The sequence below is a fragment of the Rhincodon typus genome, chromosome 6 (genome assembly GCF_021869965.1).
Source record: "Rhincodon typus isolate 14 chromosome 6, sRhiTyp1.1, whole genome shotgun sequence".
Lineage (NCBI taxonomy): Eukaryota > Metazoa > Chordata > Chondrichthyes > Orectolobiformes > Rhincodontidae > Rhincodon > Rhincodon typus.
The window spans coordinates 101,029,757-101,057,534 of NC_063337.1; the positions used below are offsets into that span (position 1 = coordinate 101,029,757).

The 27,778-nt window shown below is 38.9% G+C and overlaps 1 protein-coding gene across 1 annotated transcript in view; it reads right to left on the reverse strand.

Annotated features, from left to right (window-relative positions):
- Positions 1–27,778, reverse strand: part of LOC109933618 (ephrin-B2-like) — a 50,050-nt gene that overhangs the window by 7,293 nt on the left and 14,979 nt on the right. The window contains exon 2 of the mRNA XM_020532632.2: positions 19,218–19,501. Within this exon, the coding sequence (XP_020388221.1) occupies positions 19,218–19,501 (284 nt within the window). The remainder of the gene's footprint in view (positions 1–19,217; positions 19,502–27,778) is intronic.

A 27,778-nucleotide genomic window follows, 5' to 3' on the forward strand; every position in this document is an offset into this window, starting at 1 on the left:
CCCAGGAGATGGATCCGGGCAACCGGAAATTGCGAGGGAGAGGGAAAGAGGGGTGAGAACAAGTACCAAGTGACTGGGGAACCGGCAGCAAGGGGGAGTGGGGAGGAAGAAGAAGAGGTGGTTGGAGGGTTGGGAGCAGACAACAAGTAAGCAGAGACGGTGGGGGGATTTATCAGGAAGCTATGGAGAAAAGATGGGGGGTTGGGGAAGCGAGGGAAACGGGCGAGCAGTAAAGAGAAGCGGCTGGGGATGTGTCAGCTCCAGCAAGTAGTGTGGTGGCTCTGCTGCACTGCCATTTCTAGACTGGTTACATCAGCGGTGCACTTGCACATAGACATGTTCTGAAGCTTGTCACAGCCACCTAACATCATAAGCCGCATCTGCACGTGCACCACTCAGGAATTACAGATAATCACTCCATTTATTCAATACCTCCAATTCCTGCTTCTCTCCCCTTCACTTAAGGCAACAGTAATCTCTCAGCTCTCAAAGTCTAATCTTCCAAAATACAGTTAAGAACAGGCCTGTATTGTGGCACCACATCAAGAGATTTGGAGAATGAAGGAGACATATAGATTTTAGATGGAGAAATCAATGACATAAAGCAATTTTCTGTGTAGATCATGTCTGTCAATGCTGGAAGTGGTTTTTATAACTGATTAAAAAACACCAAGGACATCACTATTAAAACAACTTGCAAACATAGAAGAGCAAACGCAGGGCTCTGAAATGGGTAATAAACATGTTATCTCCATTGCACCACCTGGTCATTTGGTTACAGGTGTACACAGGCAATAGCTTTGTGAGGAAAATCAAGCTGGGAAACCAATTCCAAACACTATTAGCTGTTTGAAAATCATTCTGATACCAAAGTTAAACTTTGTTGCAATGTAATCCATTCAGTGCTTTGATGTTAAAAATGCAAATAAATCAACCTATTCGTAAGCCTAAGAAAAATTGCAGCTTCCAGACAGGATCAGACCTTAGTTTACTAATCATACACTTCCTACAACAGCCACAAGGGCAGAACAAAAGCTACAAAGCCTGAATAGCTAATGTAAAAGACTACACAATGTGCTAGGCATTCTGAATCAGACTTCCCTCATTTTTTTTAAAAAAGGCAATACTGATAAAGTTAAAAAAAATGTGACTTTAACTCTGATTTGTCCTTTTTTTCAATGCATGATTATATTTATATTTGCATTTACAGAGCATCTTTTACAAATGTAGTCATTACTGTCATGTAACATCAGTGCCAGCCAATTTGTACAAAGCAAGCTTCCACTAACAATAGTGAAGTGAATAACCAAGTCACCTGGCTTTAATGATATTAGCCCAGGATTGGCAAAGACAATGTTCCTACTCTTCTTTGAAGCCTGCTGTGGGATCTTTCATGAAGAGGGCAGATGCAACCTTGGCTAAATACACCAGCATTCCAAATATCAGCAACACTTTGTGTGAAATAAATTCTTCTCATCTCAATTCTAAATGGTCGACCTTTCATTCTGAGGCTGTGACCCCATGTTTTAAACTTCTCAGCCAAGGAAAACATGCTCCCAGCATCTAACTTGTCAAGCCTCTTAAGAATTTTACATCTTTCAATGAAAGCACATCTTATTTTTCTAAACTCCAGACAGTATAGGAAATACACAGAATAAAGACCATGGCCTCAAAATTTGCTTTGGCAACACAGGCAAGTTTATCCCACTTGTAGGTACGTTCTAATCAACCTGTTCAGATGGCATTACACACCTCTGGAGCAGGTGGAACCCAGGCCTCCTGTCTCAGTAGTAGGGACAATACCACCACAACACAAGAGCCCATATTTTAGCTCACTTCTGTGACACAGTGCTATTTTCTTGAAGGTGTTAGCCCCTTTGCTTGTGGATAAGCAAAAATCAGAAATTACTTGAAGATTCACCCTCTGTCATTGTACGTAGCTGTTAAATTGGATCTGGTTGTCTATAGCCAGCCGAAGCCCTGTAATTATGCCACATGCTGCTCCATAAGAAAAAAAATGATAAAGCAATGCAGAGGCATTACTGCCAGTTTGCATGTGTACATTCTAAGCAATGTAGACCATCAGACAACAGCAGCAATAAAATAAATTTTTACACAGATTCCGTATGGGCAGGTTGAAAAAGACCAACTGAGGTGAGTTGTGATAGGTTCATTAGTGAACTGAGCCACCAAAGGGCACCTGTAAGCATGTGACCAGAAAAATCTCAATTAAGAATGAACAATTATAACAAGATTTCCCATAGACTGGAGCAAAAGGGAACCCTCATATGAGTGCTGAACAATGCAAAAGCTATGAATTATGGCAGATCACCCTGAAGCATGACACAGAACTAGGTAACAATATCACATAGACTGGAAAGAAGAAGTCATCATAGCTCAGTGGTACAGCATTTACCTGAAAATCATATGACTCCCTAGTTCAAATTCAGGTGCCTCCTGTCCTGCATATGATTCCCCTCTAAATATTTCATTCTGGTCTCGTGCAATGATATTGTCCCTAAGCCTGAGTTCAAATCCTACCTGTTCTTGAAGTGTATTATAACATGTCTGAATGTGTTTATTTAAAATAATTTTACAAAACTTAAAGCAAACAATTAAAAGCAGTTGCAATGCTGAATTATTTTAAATTGAGTTTTGATGTATCCTTTATGTGTCTACTCTTTATTTTAGATTTATTAACCATCAAATTATTTTAGGATACTTGCATGCATATATTCTGTCTGAAACTGCTTTTAGGTCAGGCATTCACCAGGATTAATTGTTTTCAGCGCCATTAAATTTCAGACAAATGCATTTAAATGCTTGTGATTGTTACTTAATTTCAGGATTATCATTTTCCCTCTTTTCCTCCCATCGTTCATGCCATCTCAACACATTCCTGCTCTTTTTTCCTTTAATCAAGCTTGTTGAACCTCCCTTTGTTCTAGCGGATACCACAGCCACAACCTAAAGTCTTCCTCAATTCTCCGTTGACCCGAAACGTTAACTCTGATTTCTCTCCACAGATGCTGCCAGATCTGCTGAGCTTTTCCAGCAATTTCTGTTTTTGTTTCTGATTTCCAGCATCCAGTTTTTATTCACAGTCTGAAGGCTATGTCTTAAGCAGTTATCATGTGCTGGCTGTGGAATAGGAGCAGACAGAAAAACACATCTGTGGTCTGTTTAGTTTCAGTGTGCAAAGCGATTACCATTCAAAATGTATGAAAGAATTAGTGGTGTAAATTATTGATATAATTTGACAGTTTTGGACGGCACGTAAGAAAGAAATGAGCAATTCCACTTCCAATGATCTGAGAGGATCCATTATGTTTGCTTTACATGATGCGCCATTTCTCAATCCTTTACCCTCATGAAACTTCTCAGAATGGGACAGAAATAAATGCCTGTTACGAACTCAAAACTCACATTATAAAAAGACTAGTGGCTGACGGTAGTTTGACAGTCCTAGGTGGAGACACATCACAATCCAATCCACACAATTAATTTGACAATTAGGCAAGGGTGTTTGTAGAAATTATTTGAAAAATTCATAGGGGTTGTCAAGCCATCCCCTCACACATCCAGCTGCATGAAGCTAAGCTGTAAGTAAAGCCTCCCACTGCAACGTCCCGCTTTACAGTTTCAAAAAAGAAAGAAATTAACTGGTGATAGCTCAGGACACTGGAGCTTCATGTCATTAACACTTGTTGAAAGCTATGTGTGTAAGTCAAACACAAAAGCAAGTGCAAAGTATTCCCAACAGAGTGCAGCTGTAGGACTCTGATCACTAAGCAAACATCATCTGCATTACCCTCCACCTCCCCCTTTTTTTAAAAAGATTTGTTACTCAACTTGAGAATACTTTTCAGCAGCAAACTGCCTCCCAGGTCAACTGTTGAACACATCATATTGTTGAAAAGAGTTATGGAAACAAATACCGTAAGTTAACCCTCTGTGGGTTGGCTTCTAAGTCCCAGCAAGTCCATCGCAAGGTAAAAGTGGTGCATCTTGAAATAAGTCATTAGCTTCTTAAGGTGAATCCATATTTCACAGTCCCGGGAGTAGCACTACACATTCTTGCAGTCAACATAAACCAAAACTAATATTTGATTGTACGTCCTCAAACTGCTTAATTCTATGACAACTTTGTGTAGGATTATAGGAAACTTGACCTCCATCCATCAGTTGTAAATGTCAGCTGAGTGCCAACTTGCAGCAATAATAAAATCTCAAAATAATGTTTTTGCTATTTAATATCAGGAAGTAGCTGGATGAAAGATTTTCAGGTTGAGATCTCAGTCCACTCATCCAACTAAATCTCAATAGCTTCATAACAGGAAAAGGCTAGAAATGATATATTTGTCATGTACATGACTATGTTTTTAATCAATACATGAAAATCTGGCTGTTTGAGTGCAGTCAAATATGAAATGACAATCACTCACAACACTGACCGAAGTTAATCTGACAGCCAATATATCAGATTCACAAGGAATCTTTTGGTCGCAGTCATGGCTGCATTTGAACTAACACAAATTACCCGTCTAATGTGCTGCAGTAAGAGATATTAAGGTAACCTAAACTGAAAATAGCAGTATCTCTAATTTTGTAACTGAAGTGCACTGTTTTCACATTGTATCCCAGTGATGGAGGTGTCTGTCCTCACAAGGACCTAATAGCAACCAAGTGGTTCAAAGAACAGGAATGGAAACTTTCATTCATTCTGAGGAATGAGTCGTTTGTTGGGGGTGCGGGGTGACTGATTTGCATTTGCATTACAATTCCAAGGAGAACAAGGTCACCACTGGCTTCATAATGTTTATCCAGCTGTCACATCTATCAAAAATAGAAAGGACTATAGGCACTGTTACAGGGTCCTCATCAAAATTGTGCACAATTTTAAAATAGCTTGATGACATGAATTAATGAGTAGAAGTGGATGTGCTTACACAAGTGCTGCTTCTGGATTTGAAATTTTCCCAATGCCCAACAAAAGGGAAGTAATATTATTTCTTAATATGTCCTCATTTGATCATTATTATGCTGCTTCTCTAGGGACTGGCTGAGCTTCATATACAGCATGGGTCTTAGCTAGCTCTGGTCTATCAGGTCAGTAACATTGCTTTGCCTTAATCACACGATGAATTAAACTGTTGGATTTGTGCCTATACTGTCGCGCACGCTGCTGGTAAACAGGGATTCCTTGACAAGTAACATCAAATTCAACCATGCTTCTTTCTTTGAAAATTCAGGAGAAGAAGGCAAGCACAAATGATGCTTTGGATTTTTCTGCTTGATTCAAATTAGCCAAATTATTCTATCTGCTGCAGCCTTAAAACTTGCCTCCATTTCCTGACACTTGCTGGTCAATTTCAGGTGCAGTTTGTGAATTCAGCATGGGTGCTGCTAATTAGAAGAGGCCAGAACAAAAAGGTTTTAAAAGTGTTTTAAAGAAAGTACTGCCTGAAAGCAGTAAAAAGGTTCTCAACTTACCCTAAAAATAATCGCAGGGGAACCACTACCTTATTTCAAAAGTTATCAGCAGCTCAAATCAGTTCACATTATTCAAAATTGAAAGTCAGGGAGAGGACAAAAAAAATTCAATAGAAATAGATTGCATTACAAAAGACTTTTTTAAAAAAAAGTATTAAACTTGAAAATGTCTAGCTGTAGAGTTAGCCTGCAGCTTTTGTTTTCTATTTTCAACTAATTTTCTCAAATTAATTCTCTGATAACATCCATGTGGCACCCAGCTGGAAAATCTGCCCAACATTTTGTCATCTGATTATGACTGAAAAAAAGACATTTCGTCAAGACTTTTCATCTTGCCCTTATCAAGACAACTCACTTATTCCCTTTACTGGTACCCTGACAAAATGCCCTGATGAGTGGAAGACAAAAACCTTTGACAAAATATATCTTTTCTCAGCAGCACACACTCAGTGCTGTGCCACCAAATGGTTATTTTGTCCTTTTGTCAGAAAGCTCCCAACTGCAGACTGGCTGACTGAAACTAGCATTTGATCAATTATCTCCATGGATCACATGCACCCAGTCTTTAAAAGAAAATCCATTGAACAATAACACAATGCTCAGACCAGCTGTATTCAACCTAAGGTGTCAGCTGTGGCTCAATTTGTACCACTCTTACATTGGAGTCATGAAAGTTAGTTATAAGTTCACACCCCACTCCAGAGAATTCAGCACAAAATCTAAAGGAGTACTGCACTGACAAATGTGCTGTCTTTCAATCATTTAACAGAGGTTCTGTCTCTCCTCTTAAGTGAACAAAAACATTCCAACTGTGCTCTTTGAAGAAGAGCAGTCAAGTTATTTCAGGTGATTCGTCCAACATTTATCCCTCAACCAATTGATTATCTGAACATTATCTCATTGTGTTTTGGGGGTCCCTCTGCAGTGTAATTACCATTTCCTACATTACAGTAGTGTCTTTGCTTCATTTCCAAACAAAGATATTTAGTTGGCTGTAATGTTCTTTACAATGTCCTGAGATCACGGAAAAGGTATTATTAATATAAGTCCTTTTGAGCTTTCACATATTTTCCACCTCCCTTCCAGTTGCTGATGGCTCAAGCATTTGACAGGACTTCTTTCTACCTTGGAAAATGCAACAAATGTTGGATACTGGATTAGCTAGAATACCACTTCAGCTGTTACTGACTAATTGCAACTGAACCGATGAATTTTCTTTTGACGTGCTAGGAGTTTTGTTGACACATTCAGTAGAAATTTACTGCAGGCAGTATTGTTTGATACTAACAGATACCAATTCAAACTGGTTGAAGTAATCATTGTTGACCGCAAATTTGAGCGTATGGGAAGGTTTATGTTAGTATCACAACATTTGATAAAACATTATCTTGTGCTGTGCCACTAAATGAAGAACAGGCTGAATTTTGGCCTTCAGCTTTAATTTCCTCCTATATTTTTGATTGGGCAAAATATCACACGTTGCAAATGCATGTCCGTTATTTCTTGAATCTCTGATCAAGACCCAAAGGCTATTTTTTTTATTTTGGTTTTTCTCATAGACATAACAGCAGCAGAGCCAGAAGAATGCAAGTTGAGATGTTCATTTGTCAACTAGAACTGCACTGCATCCCATACACTTGACCAGGACACAGCACATCATGAAAAGATTGTGATCTGCTGTCTCTCTCATCCCCCTACCAGCTTTTCAGAGCCTAGCACCATAGAGGAACCTGGCACAAGCCATTCCTCTTAGCAACAGGCTCAATACATAGAACACAAACATTTGTGATGTCAAAGTTATACAGCCACATTCAAAGTTGCTCCTAGATAGGCATGAAATTGAAATTAACAATGGATTTCTTTTAAAAATAACACTAGCTAAGAAAATAGCAAAACCATAACTATTTATTAGTTCAAAGACAGGCCATGGTATTCCTTCACTGGCCCAAGAAAATCTAGGAAAAGCTGAACCCCTGTTCAAATTTCTGTAGTAAGTATTCTATCAATCATTAGTCCTGTGCACAAGTCAACCTCAAGACACAGATCAGCAGTTGATGTGTTTTTAAATTTATCAAATTGACTTATGGATCACAGATCAAGTGTGGCTTGGCGAAACAACATTTATTTATCTAACATCAGTTGGTCATGACATCTCAAGGACAATAGTCCAGCTTTTTTAAACACACAAAAGGTGGAAATAAATCAAATGTAACATGTAAGCTGGCTGCAACAAGGAGCCGGAAGGACAAGGGCTCCTCCCCCAAAAATCAGCCTCCCTTTGTAAAGCAGGCTATGGAAAAGGGGCCTCATTGAGCTGCAGCACTTGTAATTCCTTTTCACTTTTCCCTGATGAATAAAAGAAAACACGTTTCTTTTTTTCTTTGTACATTCCACAAAATGCACTTCTCTTTGGTCCAAGAAGATGATTTTGTAGGGATCGGGACTGGAAGTGGAGTAACTGGATTACATGCTGCTGAAGAATTGCTGAATAGAACACATTGCTGAAGAATGGTAATGGAATCTCAGCTCCGTTGGTGGCAAAAGCACCAGGTTTCATTCTCTGACTGCGGAAGGGAAGGCGGTTCTAGTTTAATGCTTTCTGTTAATTAGCCGTTCACCTAATAAAACATCAGCTATCAGTGGATTTAATGTTTCTTTCGCAGCCAAATTAATTATGCTGCATTCAAGTGTCAGTCGTACTTTTTAATATGCCTCCTTGAGTTACGACACTTTTTCATTGTCATAAAATACACCGGCATTGATCCAAAGTATTTTTTTTCATCCTAAGTTTTTTATGCATTTTCCTGGACAGGTGAGAAAGACAACCTTGTCAGATTAGCTGTATCTCAAAAAGGGTGCTGTATCAGTACATATGAAAAACTCTCGCCAGTCAAATCAAAATTACCAACAACGAGAAAACTGAACACACCGCCGATTTTCCAACTTTCGCCTGTCCCGTTATTTCAGGAGACACCACACTGCCTCTAACTCAGTAGGGTCGCTTGGAGGGGGGTAACTTGATTTGTTGAGCTAACAGGAAAGGTCAGTACCATGTCAAGTTTTATGCAGTCGCCTTTCTCTATCTGGGAGATTTCCCTTCACTGTGAAACAAAAACATGGTGGGTGCCTATGAATATTCCTAACGCTGGCAGGTTTTTTTTCTAATCAGCTCACAAAGACTAACCTTCTACTGGTAAGCATGAGAATATAGCATTCACCTCCCCCCATTCGCTTCGTCAATAAGACCACTTATCTGCAATGGAAGCACCAAGCGCTGCAGTAATAGTCTCGCATTATGCCCAGGTCCTTCAAGGACGAAAAGGAATTCTTTAAACTCGAGTGTCTCGATTTAATGAGCACAGATTCTAGGGGCTATGATTGTCTTCCAAAATGCAAGCTTCAAACGTTGCCTGTGGCAAAGACAAAGTGTGTGAGAAGGACACTTCCCATGCCTGCTACAACACCCTATATCCACTGCAGATCTCAGGAAGAAATCAAACACTGGCAGCATTTACAAACCGACCGAATTTTCATTTTGGGACTTTAGAACTTAAAAGCTAACACTTACCAACTCCAACGCACTGTTTTGCTTCTTTCAATTGTGGTTTGCTGGTTTGCAAACAATACTGCCTCTCTAACTGAGAAACGAGCCTGAAAAGCCAATCTTCTTTCATAAATGGGGTGAATATCTGTGTACAGCAACTGGGCTGACATGCCAAAGAAAAACAAAACTGGCTAAGCGTCAGTTTTGGGGAATTTCACAGAGCCTTGGTGACATTTCACTCGCAACTCAAAGTATACAGCACACCTCCCTGACTATCACTACCTTGCACCCAGCAGGTGGGGAAATGTTCACTGGTACCGGGGACAATGTTAACTCAAAACCGCATAGCTCCGAGGGCTCAGTGATCCGCGCACAGGGATCGGCGTTCACGGGCCGATCCTGACATTGACTTCTGGCTCCAGAAGTCGCTGTTATGCGTGGTCCTCAGAAACTCGGCAAGAAAATGGGAGACAACTCTGCGGGCACCAAATGTAAACCTCAGCTGTGCACTATGTCCAACCCTTCCAGCCTGGTCTGAAGTAGCCATGCAAGTGGAACTGGCAGCAATGCTGCAGAAAGATAAGTGACCCCGCAAGGATAAATGCCCCCATCTTCTCTATGCAACCTGACACTCACTAATACCCTGTCATTGGCATCCACCTCCCACCAAGGCTAATGGTCTACCACTGCCAATTTTGCATGCTGTGTTTCTCCTCACTGGCTCTCACCACCTATCCTATCCCATCCCCCCCAACCCACCCCACAAACTGTTAATCTTTTCCGGTCCTCTGCATTTCCTTGAGACACCTTTTCTGACTGACTGTCACATCTTTGACTGCTTCTTGCTGCCAAACTGACACACTGCCTGGTTACCCATCTGGGCTAAGAGGCAAGACAAGGCAGAGAAGTTGTGAGCACCCAAGTAGGCACAAACTGAGTGGGCACCAAGGGAGCGAGCCAAAGGCCCTATGATACACCCAGTTCCAATGCATATAATGGCTACCTGTTCATGCATCCAGTATAGCTTGGCTGCAATGTTGCAATGAAAGGTGCCAGTAAGCTCTGAAGTGCAGGGCTGAAGTGCCGAACCGTATTAAAAGTGTCAAACTGTGCCATGTTTAGGTGGTAAGGCTATCAATGCCAATCTTTGGACAGTGACACAAATGGTTGCTGCCCATGGATCATGAGACTTCTGGCCAATATGGATATCAGGACAAGAGGCTAGGAAAAGCTGCAGTCATCAGACTCCCACTCAGATTTGCATTTCTGGAATCATCTTGTCTGGTTTCTCTCCATCGCTTGGTAAATTGCAAACTGTATATAACTAATGGAGAATAGGTAACAATGAGTTGTTAAAGCATGAAAATAGTCCCTTCATCACTCAATGGTGAGATTTCCATCTCGCTGTTAAAACCTTGTGTAGAAAATCAGGTTGTTTTTTCAATTTCAAATATCTTTTTTTCTGTTCTTGCTATGTTTTACCAACTGACTCACCATTGCCCACAATGTACAGTAGCTAAGAAAATTCTACCCATTGTTCCCAAGAGGGGATAAAGAGAACTTAGTCGCTTTGAGTGCTTTATTTAACCTTCAGCAGTGTGACAACTTAAAAAATGTGCAAGTATGGAATTAATCCTGATAATGATCTCATGCCAAATTATAAGGACAGGGTCATTTACATAACGGAGCAGGATTCTGTGCTATTTTGTGCAAACTGAGTATGATCAGCAGGGGCAGAAGAATTTTAAGGTACATGTTGCCGTGATGGAGATGTGTGGCAGAAGATATAAATTTCCATTTGTTTTTCGTGAGATGAAATGCAATGGGAAAGCCCTACATTAGAGAAATTACAATGCAGCAAGAAGCTGACATCTGGCCGCATGCAATGGATTCTTATCTGTGTGTGTGTCCACGGTGGGACTGTGAGATAGGAAATGTGTTTGAGACCCCTTCCGAACCTACACCTCACAACATGGGTCAGAAAGTGTTGGAAGTGACTTACATCCGTAGTTCCTTGTCCAACACAGAATGCTCTATTTCCACGCCCCAAAGTACTGGGAATTTCTGCACTTTTGTTCTTCAGATTGTATCATTCAAATGGTCATGGATGATGGCTAAATAGACGAGAGATTCTGTTGCTGTTGCCCTCTTCAAATCTGTTAGTTCTTAGACTATAATGACGAGATACAATTATTGTTTTTCTCACACAATTGGTCTGAGTTCCACTTTAGATTTTTAATGGAAGTCACTTGGTGGAACTTTCACCTCCAGAAACGTACTTCTTTTTTTATTTAACATAGCCGCTGTCCAACCCACCACCCAGCATTTTGGTTGAATTCAGTTAGTTCTCAGTTTGGCTGCTAAATTAAATATTTTACATAAACAGCCACGTTTAAGTGTGGGAAGGGCTGGCTAGTGATCATATGCCCTGTTTCAATGATACCTCCTGCTGGCTGACCACAGCCAGCAATAGAAAGGGAATTCCAGGATCTAAGCTGTTTCACATTATCAGTGGGGGAGAAGGATTCATGAAGGCAGAAGCCAAAAAGCATCAAAATATAAGCAAAGCAGTGCAGTTAAACACAAGGCAGGAAAATTCAACTGTGCAATTCTAATTATCGCAGAAGTAACTTACTCAACAGCACATGCTGATTGAGAAGAGTACTGCATTTTCTATCACTGTCGTCTCTCACATGTAACACTGCAACAGAAACCATTAGAATGTGACAGTATTGATGGGATAGTGAACATTGCAACAACCATGTAACTGCATGAGTGCAAACTGATGCAGACATCAAATTCAGTGTTTCTGTTTTTATTCCAAATGTTACATTTTTCTAATTAGCAGGAGTTTTGCTGAACTTAAGTACACCACAGACTAGCTGTTCCTGAAATGCGAGGGGAAGGCATAAAGACTTTATGCATGCCCTGTGAGGGTTGTGTTAGGATGAAAACCAGTTCTGTCTATCTGAATGCCATGTTTGGAAAATCCATCTAATAGACCAGAACGCACAATCTGAAACCACACCCAGGCCAAGATATTTCAATATTTTCTCTAACTGTTGGGGCAGGCATGTTAGGTTGTGACGCAGGCACCCACACCAGCAATATAACTCACTGATATAACGCATACCTATCAGCTCACAACATGGACAAGTATCTTCCATCAGGCACTCTTGAGCCTGATCACCTGAAGCGGCTGGTCAACCAGAGGCTAGCAGCTTCTGGGCCCAAAGAACCACTGCTCAAAGGTACCTCAGAAAGGATCCAGGGGAATGAAGGGAATATTGCTTTTCTACTTCTCACTGGATGCAAGTGTCAAGGGGAAAGGGCAGGAAGATGGACTTCAAAAGCCACCCTTTACCTGCCATCCATGTCTCCGGGGGCCCCCAGTACTGAGGCAATTGGAGCTGCACCCCCACCCAACCACAACCCAACTCAGCTGGCAGGCAGGTCACTCTGCTTTCTCAGGTGGGAACAATCCACCTTTCTCATCCCCTGGGGAGACACGTGACTGGGGAAGTGGTGAGTTGAGGCCCTTAAGTGGCTATTAATCGACCATGTGTGGGCCTTAAATGCTGTATTGAGATCGTCATCCATAGGCATTCTCACCCAGTATTGAATTGCTGATGTGGCAAGAACAGGGCCAATTTCTCTCTAGGGGACATAGAATATCAATAGCAGCTCCCCCTTTTAAGATTGAGATGAGGAGAAATCTTTTCTCTCTTCAGGTCATTAATATGTGGAATTCTCTTCCCCAGAAAGTATTGAAGGCTGAGTTAGGTAGATTTTTGATAGACAAGTGAGTCAAGGATTATAGGATGTGGACAGGAAAATAGAGATGAGGCCATATTACCAGATCAGCTATAATCTTATTGAATGATGGAGTCAACTTGAAGAGCTAAATAGCAACAACTACTCATATGTCCTTTGTTTCTTACGAATGATTCTCATAGATGGTCAATAGTAATGAGTGATAAAAAGTTATGAATAGGATTCTGTTTACAAATTATCTACCAATATCATCGCTCTCTAAAATAAAGAACACAAAATTACACTGTGAGAGGCTACAAAATAAGTGCTAATCTCACTCTTTTGTTTAAATTGAATGCATTAATATGTTTAAAACCAATCGATAAATAACAAAACAAGTTTACTTTGATGAATATATTAACTCCAGTGAATTTATGTCATGTGGTCAAATTTTTTATCTACTGAATATTTTTGTTGCTTTGGAAACAAATGCACACATTACTACTTATAAACGAAAAACCAAATTAACCACATAACAAAACCACAGAGAAACTCAATCTCTCCTTATCCATAATTGCCAGTCAGGGTAATCTCTCTGGGAAACTGAGATAGAAACAAAAGAGCAGCCTCAAAGGGTTAATCAAAAAATAATTCTGAAGCATTAAAATCAGCCTGTTTCAGTCCACTGATTTCCACTCTTGAAAACGAACCAATCACAAACACAAGCAATGATATTAGTGACCCAATGATTACCCTGTGGGCTCCAGTCAGGCAGAATGTACCATTTTAAGCAGGAGGTCATCCCTTGGTTAGTCGATGTCTACATTCACTGCGTTAATTCCAACTGACAGTTTGGAATACAACATAACTAATGAGAAAACACACCGCTCTCCCACACAATGGCTGGTTTTAAAACTATGATGTATATGAAGCTACTTGCTATGACTACAAACAGTCTTCCAATAAAGTTAATAAAGTGCCACAGTCAGGTTGTGCCCCACTCATGAACCTTATTGCTTTACAAGGAGAATCTTTTCTTGGTAGGAATCTGGAGCAATTTTCCACTTGTCTGCTTCAATAAAACATGTGTTTGTCGTATGTTTTCAGATCAAAGACAACAATATATTGTTTGTACAACACTAACTGCCATTGATATTATGTAGCTGTCTTTACTTTGTATTTAATGGGATTACGTTTGCATCTATCAGAATTTTGTATTGTCATCTTCAGTTGATGAATGAATCAATTTGCAATGCATCTCTGGAGCATTTCTTTAACTACTGAGAGCTCAGTTTTTTTTTGATATGACCACAGGTTTTGGCACTGTGACCATCACAACATTGAGACAAACATCTCTAATCAAGGTGCATGGCTAGCAATTAAGGATGTGGGATTCATTTAATTAAATATGGAGTATTTCCATATATATTGTGACACCAGGGATGGCTGTACTAGACACCTCTTTCATTACCCAAAACTTTGAGCTCTACGTTGTTCCACTAATCGTGTTGCCTATGTTTCAAAACTAACTATCGATCAGGAAAATCCATTCAACATATAACAAATTGATCAAAGACCAGTAATATCTCAAAGACAAGAAATGGCATGGAAGGAAAGAAGGGCATTTTTCTATTTGTTTTCAACTACCATCTTCACAAAGAAATTAATATGAAGTCTCCAATTTCTCGCTACTCGCCATCAGACATGCCTTCATCGCACTTTTACCTCATATTTTCCATAGCAATATTTGCGAACAGTCTGAAACAAAATGGGGCTCAATTTTAACTCACATGCAGAAAAAAAAGAATTGCAAGAATCGGCAGTGGGCAAGTTTAGCCAGTTTTGCCTCCTGTATCTGATTACTGTGTCACTTACAGTGATTTCCTGACCAAAAAGGCCACTGGACTAGCAGAATTCAACCGCCTGCTCACGAAAGTCCAGCACAGGGGACTACCATCAAGGACTCAGGCAAATGATTCACTCATGGGACAAGTTCTTAGAGAGTGGAATCCTGGCTGAGAGAGGGTGGGAAACTAAAAATATGAGAAGCCTGAAGTTTTCTTGTGGTATCTGAGGTACACTCCTACTTCAAGGAAGATCATAAAGAAAAATAAGAAAACTCATTTTGCTACGCCACTTCTGGCCCTAGCTCCCTGTGTACGTGTTTACAATGCTGGCCAGGAACCTGGACTGGGCTTCCTTGCTGATTACAATTTAAAATTGTCAGTCTGAACATGGCAGGAACAGTGTGGATAAGCCATAAGACAGCACCTGCTTTATGTTAGCTGCTTGATTTCGACAAATTCAGTGCAAAAGTGAGCTAAAATTGATGCCAATTAGAAACAATTCTGCAGAAAAACATGCCAGCACCTTACAATTACAAGCAATTGATGAGGCCACACCTGGAATATTGTGTGCAGTTTTGGTCTCCTTATCAGAGGAAGGATGTTCTTGCAAAAGCAGCAAAGATTTATCAAATTGATTCCTGAGATGTCAGGACTTACGTATGAGGAGAGATCAAGTCAGTTAGGATTGTATTCCCTGGAGTTTGGAAGGATGAAGGGGGGGCGGGGGGATCTTATACCTAAAACATTCTAATAGGACTAGACAGATTAAATGCAGGAAGAATGGTCACATTTGTGGGAGAGTTCAGAATCAAGGGTCATCGTTTAAGGATAAGGGGTAAACCTTCTAGCACATAGAATATGGAGAACTTTCTTCACTCAGAGAGTGGTGGAGCCTGTGGAATTCACTGCCACTGAAAATGGTTGAAGCCAAAACATTATGTGTTTTCAATAAGGAGATAGATATAGCTTTTGTGGCTAAACAGATCAAGGGATATGGGGGGAGGATGGGATTAGGGTATGGAGCTGAATGATCAGTTATGATCATATTGCATGATGGAGCAGACTCCAGGGGTTGAATGGCCTAATCCTGCTCCTGTCTTCTATGTTTCTATGTTTAAAGATGTAGAACATGCATCTCGGCCACTTGGTCATAACACTCTTTCCTGCCTCTAAGTCAGGGGATGTGATTTAAGTTCCACTCCAGAGACTTGAGAAGCTGATCCACGTAGGCACTCCAGAGCAGTACTGAGGGCAGTGCTGCAGTGTCGCTGAGATGACACTCAGCTCTCTCAAGTGGGAGTAAAATATTCCACGTGCTGTTCGAAGAAGGGCAGGGAGTTCTTCAGTGACCATGCTTATCCTTCAATAAACATAACTAAAACAAATTGACATTTATTGCAATCTAATTGGCTGCCTCATAAATTACAAATGACTCCATTTCATTTGCTGTAAAACACATTAGGATATACTGGGGTTATCACATAAATACAAGTCTTACTTTCTATATTTTTAAGCAACAAATGGCCTGTTCCTGTGCTGTATTGTTTTTGGTTCTTAAGCAATTGTTTTTCAGCTAGATTAGCAGTCCTCAAATGATGTTACTGAATTTAAAGTCTAGCCAATTACATAAAATACACTTGAGAAATTATTTTACACTTCAAATAATAACCACACTGTTTACATTGTCAGTTTTATTGAATTGTGTATTAGTCTAGCAGTTTCTACTTAAAACTTTCTACCCATGTGTAATAAAGTTTCCTGTTGCTAGCTCCCATATAGGAAATAACTATTTCTACATATCATGTAAAGACCATTCCTTATCACTATGTTGCCTTGAACTATGGCACTTCAATTTCATAAGTAAGATGGAAGCATAAAGCCTTATAATAACCTATGCATTCAGTACCTCTTCTTTCAAGCCAAGGCCAGGACTTTCAAAAAACAAAATTAGACCTGTTTTATATTGTCTGCTTCTGCCAGGGTCCATCACTACATAAAAGGTCACCAGTCTCCACATTGCAGAATTGGGTTTACCTCTAGGGTTTGGCTTTGTGTGGCAACTGGGTTCCATTAATTAAGTCAGATGCCATCAGACATCACAATTACAGACAAACACTTCAAAATATTGCATGTTCCGAACGCTGTCATTGTCATCCAACTGCAAATTGAACTAATGAGGTCTATTGCACACGCATAGCATTTGCATGCTCCCTCATTTCTAGTCTGAGTCAGAAATGTGTCCTACTAGAGCAATGGAAGGATTGCAAATTAATGAAGGTGCTGTAACTGGAGACTGAGCAAGGCTGGGGGAAACACTAAAGGCCAATTTCACAACCTTGGTAATTTGTGAACTGAAGACAAGCCAGAATTCTGCTTGTTAAATTCAGATTGTTATAAGGTTGCTTCATATATAAATTTAGGCCTGATTAGAAAAACAGACAGCTCACCAGCATGGAAAATTACACAATGCATGACATACAGCTCCAGTAGAAATGTAAGAAATATTGCTTATAGACTATTAATAAACATGCAGTACAAGCAAAATGTTGTGTGTATACTCATATCCAACTATTCATTGGTCTGTTCTAATTAAAAGCTGCACAATTACGCACTTAATATCTTATCATGATTATTGCTGCTCATTACAAGTACAAAAGAATCTGAATTTTACATATTGAAATAAAGAAATTTTGACATGTTAATTTTAAAGACTATTGTAATAATATTTTTCTTTTAGCTTGCCTGAAAATAGAATGCTCCCACATTAAAGCACCATAGGGACAACCCGTATTATGTGGTCAAATGTCTGGAATTAAGCTTGCACTCTAAGGTTAGAATATTATCACAAGTCACAGAGAGAGTTCATTAGTTGGGAACTGGCAGTCTGTGATTTGAGAAAGGTAGTCGACCATGGGTAAGTAATGAAGATTTGCAGTGAAAAGGTATTCTGGAGAAATGCTCCTCGTTATCTCTGAATGCACTTCCAAATCTAACACCTCATCCCAAAGCTTTCTATTCCTCTAACTTTAGTCTCTTCCACTTACTCTCCTTGTTTCAGCCCACTATGGGTAGTCACAACTTCAGACATTTTAGCCACATTCTTTCTCAAAATCCATCCTTCCCCCCACCCCCGTCCCTACTTGCAAAAAACTTCCTTAAATTCTATCTCACTAACCAAGCTTTTGCTCGCCCCTCCTAATATCTCCTTCTTTGGCTTGTCATCCATTTTTGTCTCACTACTCTTTTGTGAAGAATGTTTTCCAACGCTATAAAGGTGCTAGACAAGTGCAAGTTATTGTTGCTTTAATTGTATTAATAAGGGCCACAGAATTTCTGGGCAGAGATTCACTCTGGGTAAAGGGATCGGCCAGGTGGTAAGGTAGCTAACTCATCATCAGTGGGAGAAGATATTTAGGTTAACTTACGCTCTTCTCTGCTTTCTAATATTCTTAGCATTCAGGATCTAATCGATATCCCCAAATTGATCATCTCACAGGACCTCACTAAGGATTTGTGGAACACTTTGAATTTCCAATATAAGAAATGTATTGCCTTGCATTGATTTGCAAATTGCAGGACTGTTTCAGCTTATGGCTAAACTCACTTAGAATGCAATCCTACAGTGAACCTTGTTACCCTCAGTGATTTCGAGTCTTATAGGATAAGAATTCAATATTCTTTTTAAAATACTGACAAAGAGGTTCATACAAAAAATTGGCAGTAGGTCTTATTTCTTCATGTATTGCTGTGTATTATCCATGTTTTATTAGAGGCAGATGTTTTTGGTTACAGATTTCTCATATCAGACTATTACTTCTCTTTGTACTCAATCCCTGTTCACATTTTCTTACCCAAGACCTAAGGCAATAATTAAACGTTTCCTTTAGCATTGTTGACTGAATTACAAGCAGAAAATTCTGTTCACATTTTAATGAGGGTTGCTTTCAGCATGCAGAATTTTCCGTTTACACCTACGTGATTTAACGTGTGGAATAAGCTGCCATCCATCTTGGCTATCTGTGCCTGTTTCACTCCCTTAGCATATTCAGCTACAAGGAAATGACCTTTTCTTTTATTTTCCTAGTTTATATAGATGAAGCAAGCTGTTAACACAGTGTAGATTGCAAAAGGAAAATACCAGCTGATTCTACAAACAAGCTCAGTGTACAAAATGACTTACAGCAATACTGCGAGAGATGGAACTGACAGAAGCAGAAAGGTTCAAATGAATGAAGATGGAAACAAAACAGAAAACCACTAAATCCCAAACCTCAGGCTCCTTATTCTGTTGAAATAACATCTCAGAAGAAAAGCAGGTGCCCATTCCCCAATGGTCTGGTCAATATTTATCTCTTCACCAAAACTGCTAAATATCAGATTTGTTGGTCATTCACTTAATTTGGATTTGGGAGGCCTTGCTGCTTGCAAATTGGCTACATTTGCACTGTTTACTGGCTCCAAGGGATATCCTAAGGTGCTAGATGGAAGCAAGTTCTTTCAAGTCTTTCTTTTTGAATTATTGAAGTGCTTGCAATTAGTTCAAAACTGGCAAGGCAAGATACAAAATTGTTGATACTTACAAATAATATAATAGTCCTCATATTTTTTGAATTCCAGTCCCCAGAGATTAGGGCTAAATTCCTGAAACTTGATGGTAAACTTGACATCTTGATCTGGCTTGTTGCAATTGAGTAATGGTGTGGGGCTGGGCACAGCATTGCAGCTGTCAGCTTGGTCTTTCGACACCAGATACAGTTTAAAGTACTCATACTGTCCAGTAATCCTGGAATCCACCTTGGGACAAATAATATCCAATTTGTCTCCTATCTGTGGGTACATCACCAGACCTTTACTGGGTAGAAACCTGAAAGTTAAAACACATGAAAAAAAAACATGTAAATAAATGTGCATTTGCCAAAAAAAAACACAAACATACTGTTTTGCAAGTTTTTACTTTCCTGTCAGGTTTTTACAGGAAACTGGAACTTCATTATTAACTGGCTGCAATAATAAAGTAGATGGGGATGGGATGTCAAATGAAAGCAAATAAAAATATTTTCCATTGATCTCTTTTTATTACACAGTGTCCCTTTCCAATCAAACTCCACTCCTGAACTTGCTCATTCCAAATAGTTAACTATTTGAAGTCTTACAAATGACTATTTGTGCATTTTCAGCTCATTTGTCTCTTTATTAGCCAAATTATAAACAGAGGAATATTGCAATTTGTTGAACAATTCAAAATCGAAATTAACAAACCAATTTTTCTTTCCTTCTCATGTTCACCATGCAAATTTACAGACTTCCATTACAGAAAAGTTAGAACATTTCCTTGAACCACACAAGACAAGAGTTAAGGTACATAGAATAGAATCCCTGCAGTGCAGATACAGGCCATTCAGCCCATTGAGCCCACACTAACTCTCCGCAGAGCATCCCACCCACAACTACACCCCTACCCTATCCATGTAACCCTGCACCTCCTGTGGCTAACCCTCCTAACCTGCACGCTATGGGTAGATTAGCTCAGCCAAACCACCTAAACTGCACATCCCTGGAAAATATGGACAATTTACCCTGGCCAATCCACCTAACCTGCACATCCCTGGAAGATATGGGCAATTTACCCTGGTCAATCCACCTAACCTGTACATTTTTGGACTGTGGGAGGAAACCAGAGCACCTGGAGGAAAGCCACACCAACACAGGAAGAATGTGTAAACTCCACACAGACAGTCACCCAAGGGGGGAATCGAACCCAGGTTCCTGGCACTGTGAGCCACCATACCACCCTGCACATTTTTGGTTAAGCATCTTAGGCAGAACAAAACTTGGGGGCACATTTTACACCAGTTTAATTTCATTAAAAGAGCTACAACCTCAAAATCATATATATATATAGTGATTTAGTGCCTGTTGCTGCAAAACTTGTTTTATTCATCAAAGTATTTCTTGGTATACAGCTTGACTTGTCTCACTCAAGATACTAAAAGTTGCAAATGCTGCATTCCTATCTGTATACTAGCTCTAGTCGTTAGGTTTAGATATGTTTGTTCCAGTTAGTGCTCGGGAGCAGCTCCTTAAGCTTGTCGCTGCTCCTAGAATATCCTCAAGGGCCAGAGATAAAGTGCATTTGTTATATAAAACTGATAGGGTTTTATAGCAAATTTGACCAAAGCTGTACATGGCTAAAACTACAGAATTTGTCAGGGATTACAACACAAAGGAACATTTTAACCATTATTCAGCACTTCATAATCAATCTATCCCGTAAGTTTAACGGCATATTAAGGGTTTTGAAAAACACCTCAAGCAATTCATGTCCTCTAGTTTAATTACATTCTGCTTTACAAAATTGAGAATAGAAGGAATGAATAGCATTGAGATTCACCCCACAATGCAAGGTGGGTTAACTGTTCATTGTTTATACTACTTGGACAACAATTGGAGATAACTGTGTAAAGTAGGAAATTGCAGTTTTCAGATGACACAATTACTTCTGCACATGTGTCAGGCCACCAAATGATATCACATCACTGTCCATTGTCAGAACTGAAGACTGTCCCCGTCTCTAACTTTGTCTAGCCCTGCAACTCTCAGGGGTCTTTGCATTCCTTTAATTCTGGCACATCTCCAATTTTCATCATACCACCATCATTGTGTCTTCAATTATCTAGCTTTTTTCACTAAATTTCTTTGTCTCTTTACGTTTCCATTATTTGAAGGGGCTCCTTGAAATCTACATTTTTGACCAACTTTTTATCGTCTTTCTTTACGTGGCTGTGTATGTGTCAATTTAAGTCTGATAATACTCCTAGAAAACATATTGGGACTTTTAATCTTAGAAATGTTCACTAAATGCAGGTTGTCGTTCATGTTAGGACTGCGTAGCACATAACTGAACAGAAGTTGGAATGCTGTTACTGCCTGCCTACAGCCTGACCATCTCTCAAATTACAAATTCAAGATAGAATGCTTGATGAATATTGTCCAATTACACAACATTCCACCCTGTGTTTCTCGCACAGTTGTACACTGGTCAAAACGCCATTGGCAATCTTAACGTTAGAAACTTTGAGAAGCTCAAGTCATGCTTCTGACCTTGTGAAATCCATGTATTGTTTGCATGTTAGATCCAATTTTAACTTTGAATTTTGAATGGATTAAAATGAGGTCCAAAAACAAACAAAAACTGGAAATCAGAAACAAAAACTAGAAATTGCTGGGAAACCTGAATAAGCTTGGCAGCAAATTGGGTCCAACTGTTTCTGGATTTAAATATTTTAAATGCTTATGAATTCTATGCTGATTTTGAATTAATCACTAAAAATTGCAATGAAGTTTACTTCATCGATATACTTCAGATTAAATAGTCTTGTTCTATTCTTGGTTTATGCTGCTGGGTAAGTCCACATTAACCACGCACAGCATGAAAGACTCACAAACCGCAATTGCTTTGTTCAATAAATTATCCCAACAATGCCTTTACATTTTATTGATTTTTTCGCCACTTTGGAACTAAAGTGAAATCAACTTAAGGAAATTATGATCAAGCATGTGACCAAAGTCATTACCAGAATTACAATGTAAGAAACTCAAATTATGATCTGTCCTGCTTAAAATCAATATATTTAAATTAATTTGATTTACGTGATTATGAGGAATCTGTGAATTGATAAAGGCTTAATCTATCCCAGTGCACTGAGAACCACGCTGAATTACAGTAATTTCATATCACATGGGAAGTACTTAATGCCAAGTAATAGTAGGATTCCTAATATTCATGTTATGCTTTACAATTCTTAATTAGTATTATGACCTGATACAATTTTACACTAGGGTTTCCAATCTCCTCTGCTCCAAGTCAGTAAAATAAATGATATAAGCATGCGGTGAGTGATTGATCATTCTGTGTAATATCGAAATCTGTGTATTGTGCACATAACCTATATTAAAATTGTCTACCACACCTTGATCAGTATGGAGGCAAGGAAAACAATGCCACATTCATTGATAAAAATGTTAACTCTTGAAAAAGAAGGGTATCAGTGGCTTCAGGATTAGATTAATCTCATCCATTGTTAACATTAGCTTACAGTTATATTATTTTGTAAAATTAAATCAAACTGCTGCTCACTTGCCCATGGACAATCATGTGTTGATTAATTCTATTACAATGCAATTGTTTCAATAATGTTTACTGGAGACTGTTAATTCTAATAATCACGTAGAAAATAAAAATCATTACTGATAGCATCACAAGAGCTTAGCAGGTCCTTGCAAGCATCGCTGTACCAAAGAAGATCGAAACCTCTATTATCCAATCAAGGCTTTAATGCCAGAACTAACCCAGTAAATGGATTACTGTTGGCAACAAACTAATTACAATCAGAAAATCTGATTTTGGCTTCTTTATTCACCTTCTTTGCCATAAAATACTGCTCATTGAAACACACAAGCAAAAAGGATTCTGGAAAACGATAGCAGAAGAAGGCAGAGCAAGAGAGTAATCATGAGGAGGTCTAGTTCATAATGATCTAATCTTTCATTGGAAGCAGTAATCTAATCAGGGTGTGGAAGTGATGGTCCACACCACATTTACTCAGTTTAACAGGTTACTTCAATTTGTTGATTAGAACACAAGTAGTCAGACATTGCTTGATGGTCACTATTCTCTAAAACTTTATTTTGCTTAGGATCTTATTTCAATGCCTTTTTAAATAAAATCTTTGCTTCAAACAAGAATTCCATACTGAGTAATTCAGTAGTTTAGTTCAAATTGTCTTTGGATCAATGAAACCTTGGATTTAAATCCAGCCTGGATTGGTTGGGTTTGGAGTCTTCTTCTTCTTCTACTGAGAATGGTCTCATGAGGCATGGTTCTTGGACTCAATCCATAGTCTAAATAAATCTAAAGCATGGCACACTGTGTCATTAAAGTGATAGACTCAAAAATAAAAATGGACTTCTGGCTGTAGAAAGGATAAAATATCAGTCATAATTTATCATAGTATATTCAGTTGTTCTTCTGGTGGGAATACTTGCCACATATAAATGTTACCCGCAACGAAAATTGGTGAAGAGTTAAAATCTTATGTTTTACCTGAAATGCCAGCAGTGTTCGTAATGTCACCCAATTTGTGTCAAAACAACAATGCCTTCAAAGGAAGGTTAAAACTAACAAAAAAGACTTCAGATAAAGAGTGAAAAAATGCCAGATTCTCTGCTATCAACCATTTGTAGAAAGAGTCCATGGGATAGGTTTTGACTTTGTGTAGCAGTGACACTCCAATGGAAACAGAAACTTAGGTGAGAATGTAAACCAAACCATTGATTAGTTACTATCCATTTTGCACCATAGCACAAAGTCAACATATTTTGAAGGTGAATGGGAATGGAGTAAATGGGTTGGGATTGGACAAGATGTTTTTTCGTGCAGAACAATGGCAATTCAGTTGGGCTAAATGACAGCGCCCTGGTTCAATCCTGGAATGTTCGATAAAATCATTGTAAATGGAAATGATTTTCTGGATAGATTTTATTTGATCCTAAATGGAATTAGATTTTATGTGAGTTCAATGGATTCTTCCAAAATTTACTAAATTGAATAGCAATTGTAAAAGTGTTTGGAGCTTAGCCAGTAAACAGATCACATTCTATGTTACTGATCTGTTGCCTTAGCTCCAGCTGCTACGTTTGAATTTGTTGCCAGACTCCTGTTTTCTGTAGGTTTGACACGTAACAATGCTATTCTGGTGATTTTAAATGTGACTACATACACTGAATTTGTAGCAAATCAGAAAGTACTAATACATGACCAGTAACTGGCCCTTTAGAGGTCTCACTTTCAAGACAATAGTCAGGATAGTTCTTTTAATTGCCACTCTCTTTAGTATGTTAGATTATGTTACAATATTATTACAGTTGGTGACTTAGTGATATCATTTCAATAACAGGCCATAAGGAGACTATGTTTTTCTATACCAGAAATCATGAAGACAAAACACTTGTGAGAATCCAGCCCTGTTAGTGCTTCTGATTGATTATGGATTATTGATCAGTGAACTTGATTGTATCTCTGGATGCTTAATAATGGTGTTTACGTGACTGTGGCTTGTATATAATCAGCCACCTGTCAGTATGTGATTTTCACTTGAACAATTACTATTGGTAACATAGGTCATCGTCTTTTATAATCTAGGAGTTGGGAATGAAATGAGACTCTACTCAAGAAGCCGATTCTATTTTTAGAGTTGCTAGTAGCAGTCTAACCAAGGATCATGGATCACTCCTCCTTCGGGGCTGCATTCTGACAAAAAAAATGTGATCACCCGTTCCTTCTAGTTACCCTTCAAATTTTCAGTAATTGTAGTTTATACTGTCATCCCATTTCCTAAAACGTTAAACATTTCAGCCTGAATACAGTAATTTATCCCATTATTTGATCACAACGATATTGTTTGCGGGGTTACCATCTTTAGTAACTTTAAGGAATGGTGTTTAATGTTTTTTTAAAAACAATTATCAGCAGGAATGACATTTTATTGTATAATTGGCTGCTAAAACTGTTGATGGTCAATCCTGCAATGTTTTCTTCACAGAAAATTAATGCAGATCCACAATTAAAATAATATGTGGCAGTTTCAAACATGGAGCACATGAAGAAATGCTAGAAAATTGTGCAATAGCCTTCCTGAAGCCTTCAGTTGTTCTGTTTTTACCTTCATGGGGTCAGGTGCCCTCTCTTCAATTTAGCCAATAAATACTTCAGCGTTGATCCTCAGAGATAGTATGCATAGTTCTTATTAGAGACAAAAACACACCACAGCAAAAAATTAGCTATTGCTGTAAGCTGTTCATTTTTTCTTTGTAGATCATGTAGGTTTGTGTAAGCAGTAAATCTGTAATGGACAGATACCAGGTATGGAAGCAAATGGTGTTTAACAGGAATAAAGCAACAAAGATAATTGCCCCGTCTTTTTGCAAGCTTCCATCAAAAAAATTAGCATTATGGTCACATTTTGTGCAAAGGATTGCAGAAATTCAAAGATTGTACATTGGCTTTTATTAATATACTTTATCCCCACAAAACAGAAACCATGCAAATGTTCTGCATTCATGCTAGTTCTTTTCACAGGAATAGATGTAACCCCAAATAATTTAGATCGGCAGGGTCTAAAGTCAATGCTAAAGTCAATCACAGTTTTTTAAAATTCTTACTTCAACTGGTGCCACCATGCCATAGGTAGAAAAGCACTCTATTTATTTACTCTCTATTTATGCTCCTCATAATTTTGTATACCTCAATCAGGTCCCTTCTCGACCTTCTCTAAGGAAAACAATTCCATCCTATCTAATCTCTTTTCATAGCTGAAATGCTCCACCAAGCAACCTCCTGGTGAATCTCCTCTGCATATTGTCTCGTGCAATCTGACCCTTCCTATAGTGTGGTGACCAGGAATGCACACAGTACTCCAGGTGTGGCTAACTAACATCTTCTGCAGCTCTACCATAACCACTCTGCTCTTATATTCAATGCTACAACTGATAAATGCAAGTATCTCATATGCCTTCTGAACCACCTTCTTCACTAGTCCTGCTGCCATCAATCTGTGGATATGCACATCAAGGCATCTCTGATCCTCTGTACTTTCTTGAGTGCTACCATTCATTGTGCACTCTCTTGCCTTGTTAGTTCTCCCAAACTGTATCACCCCACACGTTTTAGCATTAACTTTCATTTGCCATTTGGGTTAGATGGATTCTTGACTGACAAGGAAATCAAAAGGTGTGGGAGTCAACAGGAAAGAAGAGTTGAGGCCACAATCAGATCAACCATGATCTTGTCAAATGGTGGAGAAGGCTTGAGAGTGTACTCATGCTGCAAATCATACTAGCATGTATGCATTGGCACCTTAACACAGAGAAACCAATGCTTAAAAGAGTCATTCCTCTTGTAAATATGAATAAATTAGACATAAGTTAAGTTACAAGATTTGAAGACTTTTAAAATTGCACTTGGTAAAAATAACATTGCCATAATTTTAAGTGATAATAAAAGTCATAATTTTATATCTGTGCACAATGTATATGTTTGAAAAATCCTTGGAGGACAGACCATGCTGAATTGTTAATGCACCTTAACTTCAGATTTTGCATACATAAAAGATCAGGTTTGCATAGCACTTTGTCATTGATTACAACATAATACTTGCTATCAACCGATGGACTATTTCACATCAGAGCTTTGACGAGGCATCATTGAGACTCAAAATGTTAGCTTGCTCTCTCTCCACAGATGCTGTTTGACCCACTGTAATTTCCAGTATTTTTTATTTTCTGTACAGATTCCAGCATTTGCAGTAATTTGCTCCTATAATACCTATCAAGGTATTTTGCTCAAAAGTAAATCAAAATCAGCATTTGGATTAGAAAGGGCCATCACTGATGGCATTCACCCAAGCATTATTCTCTCTCCACATTGCCCTGGAAAGATTGTGGAGTGATTGTGTTGTATGACATTTCTGATCAGGATAATCAAATCGAAAAACAAATTATTCTGTTGGTTATCACCGTAATCTTGGCTCAAAGGCTGTTCAGAGGATTACAGCAATGTTAGGTTGGCTGCTGAAAACATGCACATATAAGAATTTCAAGGAGTAAGGTCTGACTTTGATATTTAACATGGCTTGCTCTGTGTTACAAAGCAAATAACTTGCGAGCTGCTCCTGACCAAACACACACACACAGTCAATAAGGTTAATGCAAAGTGTTTGGATGTGATTTGTTCAAACGGAAAGGATAGGTGTTACAATGTTTTCAGGCACCATACTGGGAAAAGCAGCCTTTGATATGCATGAGTGTAGATTAAAGAGGAATTCAGCCTGAGGTTCCAAAGTGGATGGTGTGTTAGTGCACAAAGAATTCATCCAAACAGCCAAGAAATGTATTTCTGCAGAATTTTCTAATTTACATCTCTTGGTTTTAAATGTCTTTAGTTCTGTTTAACAGAGAATGTTAAATAGACACATTCTGCATGTTATTCAGACAGTCAATTGCTTTCCTCCTCTTGATGTGAAGCTGCCAGTGTTAGACTGGGTTGGACAAGGTCAAAAATCACACGACGCCAGGTTATAGTCCA